This window comes from Borostomias antarcticus (genome assembly GCF_949987555.1).
Source record: "Borostomias antarcticus genome assembly, chromosome: 12".
Taxonomy (NCBI): Eukaryota; Metazoa; Chordata; class Actinopteri; order Stomiiformes; family Stomiidae; genus Borostomias; species Borostomias antarcticus.
Genome location: NC_140245.1, coordinates 15,144,428 through 15,160,583, shown reverse-complemented (window position 1 = coordinate 15,160,583; position 16,156 = coordinate 15,144,428). Strand labels below are relative to the sequence as shown.

At 47.7% G+C, this 16,156-nt stretch overlaps 1 protein-coding gene across 3 annotated transcripts in view; it reads left to right on the top strand.

Annotated features, from left to right (window-relative positions):
• The window catches only part of LOC311316270 (gamma-aminobutyric acid receptor subunit beta-3), a gene marked incomplete at both ends in the record, with an annotated part of 48,220 nt that overhangs the window by 20,089 nt on the left and 11,975 nt on the right, over positions 1-16,156 (top strand). For 2 of the 3 annotated variants that reach the window (XM_084447105.1, XM_084447104.1), the window contains 7 exons: positions 2,062-2,109; positions 2,847-2,938; positions 3,052-3,119; positions 10,780-11,000; positions 13,169-13,251; positions 13,435-13,572; positions 15,645-15,797. In XM_084447105.1, the coding sequence (XP_084303231.1) occupies positions 2,062-2,109; positions 2,847-2,938; positions 3,052-3,119; positions 10,780-11,000; positions 13,169-13,251; positions 13,435-13,572; positions 15,645-15,797 (803 nt within the window). Of the gene's footprint in view, positions 1-2,061; positions 2,110-2,680; positions 2,761-2,846; positions 2,939-3,051; positions 3,120-10,779; positions 11,001-13,168; positions 13,252-13,434; positions 13,573-15,644; positions 15,798-16,156 lie in introns of those variants that run through there. The other variant, XM_084447106.1, reaches the window with a different exon arrangement.

Genomic DNA, 16,156 nt, shown 5'->3' with positions numbered 1-16,156 from the left:
GTCCACTACCGCTCTACTCAGCCAGTCTAGGAGACGACATCAGACTCCCCCCGGACCCAATGACAGTTTCAGAGTCTTGATGTAACTACAAACCATGACCATAACCTCGAACGGAGCCCTGGTCCATATGCCAACCCGCACACCTCATTGCACCAGAATACAAATCTCAGTCAATCTGCTGCAACTGTGTTCGCAGTATTGTGAGATTTCATGCGTAGGCTATGCATTCACAGGCAGTGCAATATATTTCAACGATAGCCAGTATCCCCTCCACTCCACCCCATCACCACAAGAACGAATGGGTCCCTCGTATACCATCTCACACAGGGCGAATTAGCGGGGTAATAAAACAGAATTGGGTACCTGAAACGAGTGCCGTCATTTTAGGTTTGATTTCAGTTCAAGTGGGGTTCAAATCCCGTAACAGTGGGAGTCGAGGAATGTTACCGATTTAACACCGCAGGCAGTCCGGGCAGGGTACCGTTCTCGGCTAATGTGGACCAGTGACTTCCCACTCATATCTAGCGATACTGCGTCTAGTCCAACATCCTTCGCGTGCTCTTGTGAGGTGAGGGTAGCCTACCTGCCAGTAACCAACGCTCGTCCGCTGATGTCGGAACAGACGATCCGTCTGGACACTTCTCACCTAGAGAGTCGGTGCAAATTTAGCCTGCATGGCTACTGCGACGATTTCAGGTTTCCCCCATCTCATTTCTTTCCCGTTCTTATTTTATTTCGGCTTTTCTTTTCCCACTTTTTTCACAGCTGTAAATCCGAGTGGCCTTGTTTAACCAGGAGCCTGTAGGCTAGTATAGTCGCACCTGAACTACACCGCTCTGCTGAGCTCCTTGGGGGGGGGGGGGGGGGGGAGAAAAACAGGCTGCTATACTAACCTATAATTCAAAGTGTCCAAGTCATCATCTCTCTCCCAGTCTTGAGCCAGCTAACCAAACGTCAGGTTGGAAGTCTTCTTAGGGAATGAGGGTCAGTGGGGCTGGTCGGCTGAGATGGTCCTTCCATTACCCCCCCCTCCCCTAAATAAATACATGAATAAATAATTAAAAATCCGTAGGACCCTAAAGCCAGACTGCCTATATACTGTAGGCTGTTCCTATTCGATTCAGCTATGCGGTTGTCTCATGAACGCGGGAGATGCCTGTATGATCAATTATCTCGCCTGTCCTTCAATAAAGGTCCTCCTTTTGACTTCGAGGCGACTTAATTGACGACTGCCTACAGCACGGAAGTCCTTAAAAAACAGACAAAGCGAGTGATGCTTTTGAGTATCGCGGACCCCTCAAAAAGCATGGAAATTACTTTCTATCTTCTAACTATTCTGAATGATTATCTGGCTAATAAGGTGTGGCTTGTGTTTATATTAGAAGGTTATTGGTTTTACATGTGGGCTACATAACGAAATCGCCATAGCCTCCCGTTTGCCATAAGAGGGTACTCGAACTCCATATTTCTAATCACAGTTCAGTGTCAATGTTGGCTATAGGCTACTGGGACATTTCTGCATGATTTAGGTTAGGCTACATTTGAACCAACCGAGCATACGTAGCTAGACTTCCAAGCTAATTCGAACGACCTAGCCTATCCGATGGCCGCATACAAGCTAGTATTAAGCGAATGCTTTTCAGCACCACGACCGGACTGGACAGCTCCCTACATTCGTTACAAAACAGCACACTGACCTGTGTTGAACAGATGTTAGGACACACCTGCATTGATACCAGAGGACTATTTTCCATTAGGCTATCAATAGGCCCTACTATACATTGCCATGGCCATGTCAATGCTACGTACTGAAAAGCCCATCCTGATATTATTTTACGAGGGCCACATGTTGGGAAGGGTAGAGACGCTTTCTTTTGTCCTACTTCATGTTTTGTATATTTATTCAACCTATTTAAACCACTACCCTATATGCCGCCTATGTTTTTAACCAATTACTTGCCTTTAAAATACACTATACATTGTTATTTAATGTCCTGTGTGGAGCCACATGAATTGCAATGGGCCTAAATCGTATTTTGCTTAATGTTTTTTTTTCTCCAGGAATGCGGTTGATGGGAACAAGAAGCTGTTTGCAATCTACGACACAAGGTAAGTCACTAAGTCATTTTCAATTTTCAGAGGGATTAATTAAACAGTGGCCAATACTCTAACTCGAGGCAGTTGTTGCCCACAAGCGCGTGGGACTCTTTCATGTTTCATAATCCCAAAGGGCTCGCGCGGTCGATTTTGATATTGAGCACCACGGGGGACAGCTCCTTGTGAGAATAAATCACACCCATTTTTAGATAGACATGTGAATAAATTACGATTGAATTAAACATTTATATATATTTGTCTGTTTACGTTAGGGATCGCAGTGTTATTTTTATGCAAGGCAGAGCAGCGGAGCATGTCGGTGGGTTGTTAGTGCGCCGGTCTGGTTCTCATTTGAAGAGAGTGCATTTACCGCCTCTACCGACAGGTCTCTCGTCAATATGCGTTTCTAGTTCCTTAACCCTCGCACGAGAGAAAGAGGAATCAAAATAAGAGTGATGTCACACCTTAGTTTAGATCTGAGTGATCTAATATCAAACGACTTCAACGACTATTTGCGAATGGAATACTCTGATTTATATTGATTTCCGGACCATTTTGTTATTAGTTTCACATAGCGTAAGGAATGTGGTCTTTCCAGAGAGCAAGATTGTTCAGTCTTCTTTCAGCACCAGTTATTGTAGCAGTTGTATGTTGCGCACAAAGGTGAGCGTTTTGGGCGCCAAAACGTGCATGCTTTTGGAAATTATGTGTTTCAGGCTTGTAAGATAACACAATTACTTACATTTCAGCGTCAACGAACCAGGGAACATGTCCTTTGTGAAGGCGACAGTGGACAATCTATTGAAGGGCTATGATATTCGCCTGCGCCCAGACTTTGGAGGTAGGCTACACCAAATTACCAAGGCTGATGCATGCAATCTCCATTCCTGCGTTGTAACCAAAGTGCATGCAATAGCCTTCACGTCAATTGCTTCATTTGTGTTTGTTTTCCAGGGGCTCCTGTTGCAGTTGGTATGAGTATAGATGTGGCCAGCATAGACATGGTGTCGGAAGTAAACATGGTGAGTGAACTTTTCCACATTTGGGTAAAGAACCGCAATACCAGCTCTAGAAATCCCCTCACACCTACACACATTCACTCATCACGCCATTCTACTGTTCCCATCACCGTTATAGCTGGCTCTTTTTGTGGATACGAGGCAAATTCCGATACATGGGAACCGTATGAAGTTAATATAATTAATGAATCATGAATTTCAAATTGCGCAGGGGAAATTAGTTAATGCACGCATGTGCTTGGTTGGTTTGTATTCAGCCCGGTCTGAGAATTGCTTAATATTAGTAATTCTCTGCCTGTCTAGGATAGCTGGCCTCGGCTGCTATCCATCAAGCTCCTGCAGACGAAAACCACATGCTTGAGTGGTCACTCTTATAACCTGGATGTCATATATAATGTAGCCTATTGATATGCTGTAGCCACAGTTGATGATTGCAAGTTATTATTGCATTATTGCAATATTATTGTTGCACTTTCGCCCCCTTTCATATTTACTAAGAGCAGCTTGTGCATGTTATCTCTCTGTCCTGCTCCCGCTGGTCTCTCCCTCGCCTCTCTCTCTCCTGCTGTCTCCTCTCTCTCTCTCTCTCTCTCTCTCTCTCTCTCTCCCCTCTCTCCTGCTCCCGCCTGTCTCTCCCTCGCCTCTCTCTCTCCTGCTGTCTCCTCTCTCTCTCTTTCTCTCCTCTCTCTCCTGCTCTGCCCCCCCTCTGTCAGACAGGGCACACACACGCACACACACACACACACACACACACACACACACACACACACACACACACACACACACACACAGCTCCCCATCTGTATGGATGAATACACCTGAGATGGGCAGACATATCTTTCTTTAGAGCACAGTCAAGTGTAAGATGTGCATGACTGAACCTGATAATCACCTGGGAGTGGCCTAGCCTTGGTGTGGGAGTGGCCTAGCCTTGGTGTGGGAGTGACCTAGCCTGGGTGTGGGAGTGGCCTAGCCTGGGTGTGGGAGTGGCCTAGCCTGGGTGTGGTAGTGGCCTAGCCTTGGTGTGGGAGTGGCATAGCCTGTGTGTGGGAGTGGCCTAGCCTGGGTGTGGGAGTGGCCTAGCCTGGGTGTGGGAGTGGCCTAGCCTGGGCCTGGAGTGGCCTAGCCTGGGTGTGGGAGTGGCCTAGCCTGGGTGTGGGAGTGGCCTAGCCTTGGTGTCGGAGTGGCATAGCCTTGGTGTGGGAGTGGCCTAGCCTGGGTGTGGGAGTGGCCTAGCCTTGGTGTCGGAGTGGCATAGCCTTGGTGTGGGAGTGGCCTAGCCTGGGTGTGGGAGTGGCCTAGCCTGGGCGTGGGAGTGGCCTAGCCTGGGTGTGGTAGTGGCCTAGCCTGGGCGTGGGAGTGGCCTAGCCTGGGTGTGGTAGTGGCCTAGCCTTGGTGTGGGAGTGGCCTAGCCTGGGTGTGGGAGTGGCCTAGCCTGGGTGTGGGAGTGGCCTAGCCTGGGCCTGGAGTTGCCTAGCCTGGGTGTGGGAACATGCTAGCGAATAGGACAGCTAATAGGTGAGGTAACATGCTGTGGCGCTGATTCGTTCCAGTACCACAGGGCCCAGTTAAGGTGGTGTGTCTTGAGACCATTGGAGGGGTTTTCTCTGGGCTGTGACGACTCTGACACCACCAGTAAAAGTGTGAATGGGCTTTATGAGGTGAGACATAAAGCAGAGGGCATTTGCACAGCGATGAGAACAAAGCCATGTCTATAATTTAATACAGTATGAACACTGGTATCAAACATTAGCTTGACACTCAGACTGGATTTCCATTTCGTTTCACTTCCTTATTCAGTTTGAACAGGCTCCCGTTGTCGTGGTTTTCCCAGATGGGCGTTGCCGATGGAGCCCTCAGGGATTAGTTCATCAACTAACCAATCACGTCCCGCAGTTTAATTCAAAGGACGCATTCAAAGGACGCTGATTGGCCTGGTTGGAATTCCAGCCAAGAGATCGCTCTGGATTTAATTATAATTATATATAATATAATTTTGAAAATTAGAAAATGTAGATTCAGGTTCTGGAGCCAGGGTAATCAAACATAGGGATGGAGATCCTGTTTGGAATATGCACGTGAGATATAGTCTCTGTGAAGCTGTGCGAAATGGTAGAATTACTGTACATGCGTGACATGCAAATTGAATTTTTGGGGCTTCATACAGTCTGTGAGGATCTTGATGATGAGCTATACCCTGTCTTCGGACGGTCTTGGACCACAGAGACTAATGGGTAGAACGTACATTTGAAATCTTCTGGGATTCGTGCTGTGATTCAATCAAGTTCACCAGAGTCCTTTCTAGATCTAACGTCCCCTACAGAAGAGGAATACCTCTCTTGCTGGTCTGCATTTATTTTCTTTGTTATTTGACTATTGGAAAAAGGTCCAATACTTCACTGCAGGTTTTGATTGAATAGCAGCTTCAGTTCCCTTACAGCTGCAGAGTGCTGCCCAAGTAGTGGCTGTAGACTCCAGTTACTATGGAAACTATTGTAATAAGCCAGCTGGCTTGTGCCAAACACTAACACTTTAACTAACACCACTGTTATGCATTACATGTAGTCTTAAGAATGTAGTGGTGGTGTGCATTTTGTACTTCAAGTGATGAAAGGAGATTGGGCTGATTTGGAATTCTAGCCAAGAGATTGTTCTGGATGAGAGCCTTTCCAGACCCTGAATTGCATTTTGAAAATGAGAAAATGTAGATTCAGGTTCTGGAGCCGGGGTAATGAAACATAGGGATGGAGATCCTGTTTGGAATATGCACGTGAGATGTGCCATCCTTCTGCTGGAGAGCGGTGTCTGTGGAGTTGAATGAAATGGTAGAAATGTTAGCAGCTATTTTGAGCCAAACATGGTTTATATGCAGGAATGATAGAAATGAGAGATGAGAGTTTATGAACAAATGGACCTAAATTGCTATTCACATTCACTCATATATTTACAAAAAAACAGCTGATTTGAACATCTAACACACAGTAGATCCATGATTTTATGGAGTACTTTTATCCAGGCTGGACTCTTCATGTTGGACATGCATGCATCACCATCTATGGCTCTGCTGCCTGTGGACGAGGATAGAGAGATGCATTGACTTGCAGCCAGGAATTATAATATGTACTGAGAGAGTAACACTAGTCACCAGGAAAAGTCTCACTGTAGTGTGTGGGGGTGTGAGGCAGAAAATCTGTCACGACCAAGTGAAGAGAACATTTGTCCCCCCCCATGGTCTCAAGATGTTCCTACAGTACATGCTGGTCGTGTGTGTAAATATATGACCCACATAATCCAGAAATAATATACAGCTTTATGTCCAATTGGTGGATATTTAGAGGGATCTTTATGTCTAATTGGTGGATATTGAGAGGGATCTTTATGTCTAATTGGTGGATATTTAGAGGGATCTCCCAGAGTAAATATAGGATAATGCTGAACAGCCAACCTCCCAGCGTTGCACGTTTCTAATGTCTAGAAAGTCCTATTCATCGGTCTGTGCTGCTGTGTGCTTCCTGGTCATTGTTCCTCGGGGGCACCTTCCCAGCAACCCATAAACCCCCCTGAGCCCAGAAAACACCAGGGCTTGGTTAACCATCTATGAAATGAAATGTGAATACCGTTTTTTGTCCCGGGCTAACGTCCCCACACGGCACTCCCTGCCTGAGAAGATGCATAAGCAATGAACTGATCATTAGGAACAGGCAGTGAGCACATTGTGAGGAGATCCCGGCTGAGCCCCCAGGTGGTGGGAGCCGGACCTCAGACGGGCAGAGAACCCCGATGCTTCGGGTCCGTGGGGAGAGCAGCGGCTGCCGCCGCGGTTTGCACAGACTGCGGCCGTTCAGTCGGTTTGATTTGGAGTTTTCTCGTCTGAGCGACGCTACTGTAAGCTCCGTTCCCATTTATTTGCTCTTCCGATTCATCAGCCCCGGCTAACACACACCCAGAGGGATCTGTCCTAACACACACCCAGAGGGATCTGTCCTAACACACACCCAGAGGGATCTGTCCTTACACACACCCAGAGGGATCTGTCCTAACACACACCCAGCGGGATCTGTCCTAACACACCCAGAGGGATCTGTCCTAACACACTAGGGGGATCTGTCCTAACACACACCCAGAGGGATCTGTCCTAACACACACCCAGAGGAATCTGTCCTAACACACTAGGGGGATCTGTCCAACACACACCCAGAGGGATCTGTCCTAACACACACTAGGGGGATCTGTCCTAACACACACCCAGTGGGATCTGTCCTAACACACACCCAGAGGGATCTGACCTAACACACACTAGGGGGATCTGTCCTAACACACACTAGGGGGATCTGTCCTAACACACACCCAGTGGGATCTTTCCTAACACACACCCAGAGGGATCTGTCCTAACACACACTAGGGGGATCTGTCCTAACACACACCCAGAGGGATCTGTCCTAACACACACCCAGCGGGATCTGTCCTAACACACACCCAGAGGGATTTGTCCTAACACACTAGGGGGATCTGTCCTAACACACACCCAGAGGGATCTGTCCTAACACACACCCAGCGGGATCTGTCCTAACACACACCCAGAGGGATCTGTCCTAACACACACCCAGAGGAATCTGTCCAACACACTAGGGGGATCTGTCCAACACACACCCAGAGGGATCTGTCCTAACACACACTAGGGGGATCTGTCCTATCACACACCCAGTGGGATCTGTCCTAACACACACCCAGAGGGATCTGTCCTCACACACACCCAGAGGAATCTGTCCGAACACACTAGGGGGATCTGTCCAACACACACCCAGAAGGATCTGTCCTAACACACACTAGGGGGATCTGTCCTAACACACACTAGGGGAATCTGTCCTAACACACACCCAGAGGGATCTGTCCTAACACACACTAGGGGGATCTGTCCTAACACACGCCCAGAGGGATCTGTCCTAACACACACCCAAAGAGATCTGTCCTAACACACACTAGGGGGATCTGTCCTAACACACACTAGGGGGATCTGTCCTAACACACACCCAGCGGGATCTGTCCTAACACACACCCAGAGGGATCTGTCCTTGTTGTGGCCGAAAATCTGAGTCGGTCTCTTCCCCCTCCCCTCACCCGTAGCCTAGCTCTCCCTTGTCTGAACATAGTCAGCTCTATACCCAAATCCCTTCAGCATTCGATGGGGGGAGCGGTGCTATTTTTAACAGGCTGTTGGGGGTAGCCATGCAAATTATGAAGGACCTTCACAGGGATTCCCTACAGTGAAAAATGGATAGGCTATTAGTGGGGAGAGCCTCGGGGAAACTGCGGAATTGCGCAGAAAATGACATTGCTGAGTGGTTTATAATTGATGATTCAATATCTTGGAATGACATTGATTTGCAATAGCAGCGAGAGGAGAAACGCGGTTCCTGAATGTCAAACGGTGAAGGCGGCCGCATGTTCTCAGCCGGTATTTCAGCCGGCGCCGCATAAGGACGCCGTTCATCATGTCGGACGGCCGTTGTAACGGTCCTTCTCGGGACCGCTGGGTAACGTTTAGATGCAGCTGGATGGTGCTAATAAGACATAGGGGACGTGTGCTGCAGGCCAGGGACAGACGGCAAGACAAATGACATTAGTCCGCATGGATAAACATCGTTTAACGGTGCCGTCAACAGCTGGTTCAGGGCTCCTCCAATTTGGGCAACGTACAAAACGTGCAGCTTTTATTGTCAGCGTTGCACAGGCGGGCATTGCCGTTTGTCTCACCTGATTATTGAACTTGAAGAGGTTCCCGTTTTTTTCGTGAAGGATACAGTGTAGACGAGCATTGGGAAGAGAAGCGTTTGGTTATGACTCTAGATCTTAGGTGTATGTTTGTAATCAAAGCGTTGGCTGCAGAATTGGGCCCTATTTAAGAGAACGGCTGGCGTCATGTGACCCAGAGGGATAAATTGTGAGTGTGCGCTAAGCTTCAGCAGGTGAGCCCCTCTAGGAGGATCGGCCTTTCATCTGAAATGCATTTTGATTTGTGCTCATGCAACATTGATGACCATTCCTCGAGAGAGGACTTGTGTGCCACACTCAAAACACGTGGTTTATTTGAATGATGCATGCTCTACATCAGGTGACAACCAGCTCGACGATTTGGTTACAAACCTAAAACGTTTACCAGATATTCAAATAAATAATTAAACATAAATGCAGAGCGTTATGAGAGAGAGAGGCACAGAGAGAGAGAGAGACGAAAAGGAAGAGAAAGAGAGAGGCACAGATAGAGAGGCACAGAGAGAGAGGGGGAAGGGAGAGAGAGACAAAGGGAGAGAGAGAGAGGCACAGAGAGAGAGAGAAGGCGAGAGAGGCACAGAGAGGGAGAGGGAGGGAGAAATGGAGAGAAAGAGAGATGGGAGAGAAAGAGAGGCACAGAGAGAGAAAGAGAGAGAGGCACAGAGAGGGAGAGAGAGTGAGGGAGGAAAAGGAGAGAGAGATGAAGGGAGATAAGCACAGAGAGAGAGAAGCAAAGAGATCATAAAGACAGGTGAATCGAAGTGTTCAATCCATATTATGATTGTGCGAGAGTTCGATCCGCAGTATCCCGATGAGGCCTGGCGTGCGGGAGAGACGACCAGAGACGGCCAGGGAGCTATGCGGCAGAGTCCGCGCTCGGCTGACTGCGAGCGGGACTCTGTGCTGTTGGGTAACGGGATTATGCGCCACAGGCACTCCTACCTCGGCTCCAGCTCACAGTGGGCAGTTGTGTAACCGTGGTTAAGACTGAGGGCTGAATCAGACAGCCCACACCGCTCCTGCTGGTGGGAGATGTCGAGGGTAGGCTTTTCGAGCCGGCGCTCTGAGTGAACGAGGGCCGGCACTGAGAAGGAGCGGATGACAAGAGCGCCTCTAACGTGAGGACAAAACCCATCTGCGTGGGTCTTTCGGTGCTCAGAGCAGCCCTGTACGTATACGGCCTCAAACGGGGAAATTCTCCGCATCCATATGTAGCCTATCTAAAAGTTGCGACGAAAGAGCAAGCCTGTTCTCCCCCTTGTGTAGCTGGCGATAGCTGTTGTCTCAATGCACAGGCTACCTTAAAGGAACACACTAAGATTTGGGGGAAATTATCTAATTTGCCATCTTCCCCGTAGTCAGATAAGAAGATACACACCCTTCTCTTCTCTGTGCGTGTAGTAGGCTAGTCAGCATTGAGACCGGCGCCGTTAGCCTAGCTTAGCCGCAATCGCTGGTAGAGACCTGGCATCAGTTAGCCTAGCTCCCTCAAAAGTGATCAAATAAACTTTCCAACGACTCCAAAACGTTCCTATTTACATGCTGTGACTTGTCTATTTACCACGTGTAGAAATAATAATGTTAAATGAGACATTGTAATTTTCAAAGCAGATACATAGCCTTCTCGGAAATAATTTCCCCACTGTAACTTCCTCAATGAACAGAGGGGCTGTGTGCAATCACTTCGCCCAGGAAGCGGGGGATTGGAGTTGTTGGAAAGTGTATTCGATCACTTTTGAGAGAGCTAGGCTAACTGGTGCCAGGTCCCTTCCAGCGATTGCGGCTAAGTGTCGTGTGTGTGTGTGTGTTGTGCGGTCTTAGCCCACAGGGTGTACATGTAGGGGAAAAAAGAATGTACACAGTTGAACATGCGTCTTGTTTTCCTCCTCAGGACTACACGTTGACCATGTACTTCCAGCAGTACTGGAGGGACAAGCGTCTGGCCTACGTGGGGATCCCCCTCAACCTCACCCTGGACAACCGCGTGGCCGACCAGCTCTGGGTCCCCGACACCTACTTCCTCAACGACAAGAAGTCCTTCGTCCACGGAGTGACGGTGAAGAACCGCATGATCCGGTTGCACCCCGACGGAACGGTCCTCTATGGTCTAAGGTGGGTTCTAAAACGGGTCTCTATGGCCTGAGTTGGGTTCGAGAACGGTTCTCTATGGCCTGAGGTGGGTTCTAGAACGGCTCCCTATGGCCCGAGTTGGGTTCTAGAACGGTTCCCTATGGCCTGAGTTGGGTTCTAGAACGGTTTCCAATGGCCTGAGTTGGGTTCTAGAACGGTTCTCTATGGCCTGAGTTTGGTTCTAGAACGGTACTCCATGGTCTGAGGTGGATTCTAGGACGGTTCCCTATGGCCTGAGTTGGGTTCTAGAATGGTTCCCTATGGCCTGAGTTGGGTTCTAGAACGGTTCTCTATGGCCTGAGTTTGGTTCTAGAACGGTTCTCTATGGTCTGAGTTGGGTTCTAGAACGGTTCTCTATGGTCTGAGGTGGGTTTTAGATTAAAAGGACCAGTGCTGTGTTGGATACCCACTGAGGTAGCTTTTGCCCGTGGAAAGCTACCGCAGTCCAAAGCATTTTGAGCACGCTATTCCATCGCTGTCTGGTTATGACCTCTGGTAAATCAAGATTTGGTTTGCGATAGAACATTAACTTTGACATGAATTGTGAATCGTTTTTTCATTTATAATGCTTTGTTTGACGGGCTGAATGAGCAGTGTTGGTTATTATGGACGGCTGCACCAGCAGTTCAGCAGGGAAAAATCAATGATCGGGATGGGTTGACATAAATCATATACATTAACATTTATTGTGTGGATTCAATCTGATTCAGACCATCAAACTGTCCTGTTCTCTACACAGTGTGTGTGCGTGTGTGTGTGTGTGTGTGTGTGTGCATGTGCGTGTGTGTGTGGGGGGGGTGATCTTATCCGTTACCTGGAGTCTAATACCTTTTGACAAATACACTCAACTGGACATAATACAATTGAGAGATAACTTAAGAGACCTAAGGAATCTTCCTGGACTCTTATTAACAAAAACAGTGGTTACACTATATATATATGTGTGTATATATATATATATATATATATATATATATATATATATATATATATATATATATATATATATATATATATAATCTAAAGCATCTCAGTGCAAACCTGTTTAGATTCAGGCTTCTTCAAGACTATCTGTCAGGGATCAGTCTTTGGTGTGGGCCCACTTACCATGGTCTCAACCCCCAGTCCTCTCAATAGATTACTCACAGCATACTGTAACACACCGTGGACTCAAATATATCTGCCCGACTTAATGTGCGGAAGGTGCAGTATGCAGAGATCCATTACCTGACATTACATTACAGTCATCCAGCAGGCGCTTTTATCCAAACAATAATTGCATTTCACGTAGGTAGTCTGTGTAGCTACTTGCCAGAACTCACAAGTGCATCTCCTTTCTAAACAAGTGACTAAGAGCATAATCTAGTGCTGAAGCCAAAGTGTATGAGTAGCAAAACATGGAGGTAGGAGGGATCTGTTCCTTTCATTGCCCTGAAGGCGAGTACCAGAGTTTTAAACTGGATGCGAGCTGCTACTGGGAGCCAGTGTAGAGAACGCAGAAGGGAGGTTGTGTGGGAGAACTTGGATTGGTTGAACACCAGGCGAGCTGCAGCTTTTGAGAGATATCTCAGCATCCATAATGATGTATTATGTTCCTGTAGGACAGTTTCTGAACCAATTTGATTGTGACGTCTACCGTGCTTTTAGCTTTGAGTAACCTGACCTGAAATTACATTACAAAGAGTATAGATTATGGCACATAACATGTAATACATTTTCTCAAACGTTTGTGTCAAATTTGATTGGCCAACTGCAATTCCTCAGCCATCCTCTTGGCTGTGGAGACTGAGAAGGGTCTTCCTGAGTTTTCGGGTCTTCTTAAAGGAGTACATCACTCAAATGTTTTCATCAATCCATCAACCCACCATGCATATGGAAAAATATGATTTGGTGGCTATGAACACTATAGCTGTTTCTGCAACCCCAGGAAGTGTGATGTGCATGCAAATGACATGCTAATAAGCTCTTACATCATAATACTCATCATCATCATCATCATCATCATCACCACACTTCTTTGAGGGTTACAGAAACAACTACCCAATTCTTACCCATGATGATGATGCTTTTACATTGCATGCATAGAGGATACATATAAATGATTTTGATTGAAGTGTCCCTTTAACGAGCTGTCTGTCTGTGTTCGTCAGGATCACCACGACAGCAGCCTGTATGATGGACCTGCGCAGGTATCCTCTGGACGAGCAGAACTGCACCCTGGAGATCGAGAGCTGTGAGTGACCGTAATTCCAATCCAGAAACGCAAAGCTTCAGAGAGTTGTTCTTGTTTTGTGTTTTGTGTGATAAAGAGTCGTACTGAATTAATGATAGACCTATATTTGCTATCTTCCCATGGGCATTCTTGTTGGTGAGTCGCTGAGGTAACGCTGAATTTCTTGTCTTCACTGTCGTGCAGACGGCTACACCACAGACGACATCGAGTTCTACTGGAAGGGGGGCGAGAAGGCCGTTACCGGGGTGACCCGCATCGAGCTGCCCCAGTTCTCCATAGTGGACTACAAGCTGGTGTCCAGAAATGTAGTCTTTTCCACAGGTAGAGACCAGTATGCTCACGCCACCCCTCCACCTGACCGGTATCACTGCCCTCTGTCACTATCATCATATGTATGAGTCAGACCTGGGTACAAATACTATTTGAAATATGTTCAATTACATTAGCAGCGTTTGCTTAGGTCTCCCTGGAGTTTCAGATGGGGTGGGGTTTGCGATTTTTGGATCAACCCATTGGTTCCATTGTGCCAGATTAGAGCAATCAAGCACAGATAAGTAATTAAAGTGATTTAAAATCATATTGTGCCATGGTCTGGTATGACTCTGTCTATCAGCTGAGTTCACACTACTGTAGTTTTTCACCACAAGAGAAACACTTGCTCAATAGCTAATAAATACTGTAGTAATAGTCTTGGTTGACCTACAGTGGTAGGTCGATTGCGAGTACTATCCACGCTGTGTGGTTGAATTACGACCAAATTGAACACCTCATCCAATGGGAGAAGCAGAATGTGGTTCCCAGGGCGGCTGGCTCAGGGGAGGAGCTGTACATGAGAGGAATAGGGAGAGCGGACAATCTTAAGCACCATCAGTTCTCTCCTGTCCACAGCATCACGGTTATTCCCAGCTTCTCTAATGCGTCTGTGTTAGTTTATGTCCGGGCGTTCGCCCCTTTGAGTGCTTTGCTATGAAGCTGTTCACCGCTGCCTTCTTTAGTGGCTGTACCCTCTAATTCTGCCCTAATTTGTCTGTGTGTGTGTGTGTGTGTGTGTGTGCTCGGATGTTGTGTGAGTTTGCTGTGTGCGCCCGTGCCCCGTGTTGGAGTTTGAGTCTCTGACGGCAGCCATTGAAATGTAGTGTCCAGCAGGCTTCTACTCTGCTCCTAGCGGGGCCCTCCTAACAGGGCCCTCCTTGCGGGGCCCTACGCAGCACTTCAAAGGCAGCCTGGAGCTACAGCCCGGCTAATGACTGCTGGCTCTGCTCCCAAACACACAGGAGTAGTCCATGATCGCAGGATGGCAATTACCCAACTGTTTTTTTTACCGGTTCATAAAAAGCAAAGCAGCCCTGGATTCACAGGGCTATCATATATTCATGAGGAATAAGACCCACGGCATCAATTATTGCCAAACCCCGTCTACGCACACATCTTTTGCGGTAGTGATTTTTCTTCCCGTGCCGTTTTGGAGATGTTGGTAATTGGTGTTCAGTACCGATCGCAGAGACTGCACGCTGATCATCATCATGGTCCTCCTCTGCCTCTTCCACCTCCTCGTTAATGATACCCACCTTCCTCCCGCTCGCCGCCGCGCACGTCCGGACGCAGACGCAGGCTCTGGCTGGTTAGCGCACCCGCGTCCTCCGCGCCAGATTCCCTTTCAACCACGCCCACGTCCTCCTCGCTGCGTCTCAGCGCTGCTCCGTCCTGGCAGGGGGGAGGGCTCGCTCTAATTATGGCCACATCAAAAGTGTTCCAGTGAAATTCCATGGAGATCTGAGATGAAATCCAGCAAGATATTTTGGTTTCGTTTATTCAGGCTTATATCTGCGTTGTTGCTTGCAGATCAGTGGCCGTCGCTGAACCTTTGCTGGTGACACATTCACGGCAGTCATGTCCTCTCTGTGCAGTGTTGGCTGTACCATCAATGTCTCAAAAAGGACATCGAATGTGTAGACAAATTGAATGTGTAGACATTCAGCAACAAAGACATATGTGGAGAAAAACATAATATCAACATAAGTGACATAAATATTTGCCTTTCATATGCTTTAACACTGAGTCGATTTACTACATATCTGACACATCAACCTCTTAGACTTCTTTATGTTATGCAGAGATAGCGCAACATTTTGATATGAATAATGTATCTAGATTCATAGTTTAAAGTGATCTGTTACCAAAACAGCATGTGAAGCTTACATCATCGTGATCACAGACATGTTGGGTTCATCGTCATGGAGCATGGTGTGAGGATGCTTGTTTCCATGGTGATCAATCCAACCCATGCTGTCGTCGCCATGGAAACTGAAACAAAAACATGAGGCGGCCCTGTGTGCCTCCTGGAATCAAGAAATCTGTCTTCCTGAACCCCCCCCCAAACCTTCCTTCTATAGGTGCCTACCCTCGTCTCTCACTGAGCTTCAAGCTGAAGAGGAACATCGGCTACTTCATCCTGCAGACCTACATGCCCTCCATCCTGATCACCATCCTGTCCTGGGTCTCCTTCTGGATCAACTACGACGCCTCGGCTGCAAGAGTGGCACTGGGTATGTTTATCAGCCGCCATGTCTCGCACGCACGCACGCACACATACACACACATACACACACACACACACACACACACACGCACACACACAAGCACACACCCACGCGCCAGACACACTTCTGTATTTATTTAAGCCAAATGAGATTCCTCCATACCTAAAGCAGGGTATTTGTGCTGGTGCCTAGAACCCAGACCCTCCTCCCCTCTACACCACTAGAACCCAGACCCTCCTCCCCTCTACACCACTAGAACCCAGACCCTCCTCCCCTCTACACCACTAGAACCCAGACCCTCCTCCCCTCTACACCACTAGAACCCAGACCCTCCTCCACTCTACACCACTAGAACCCAGACCCTC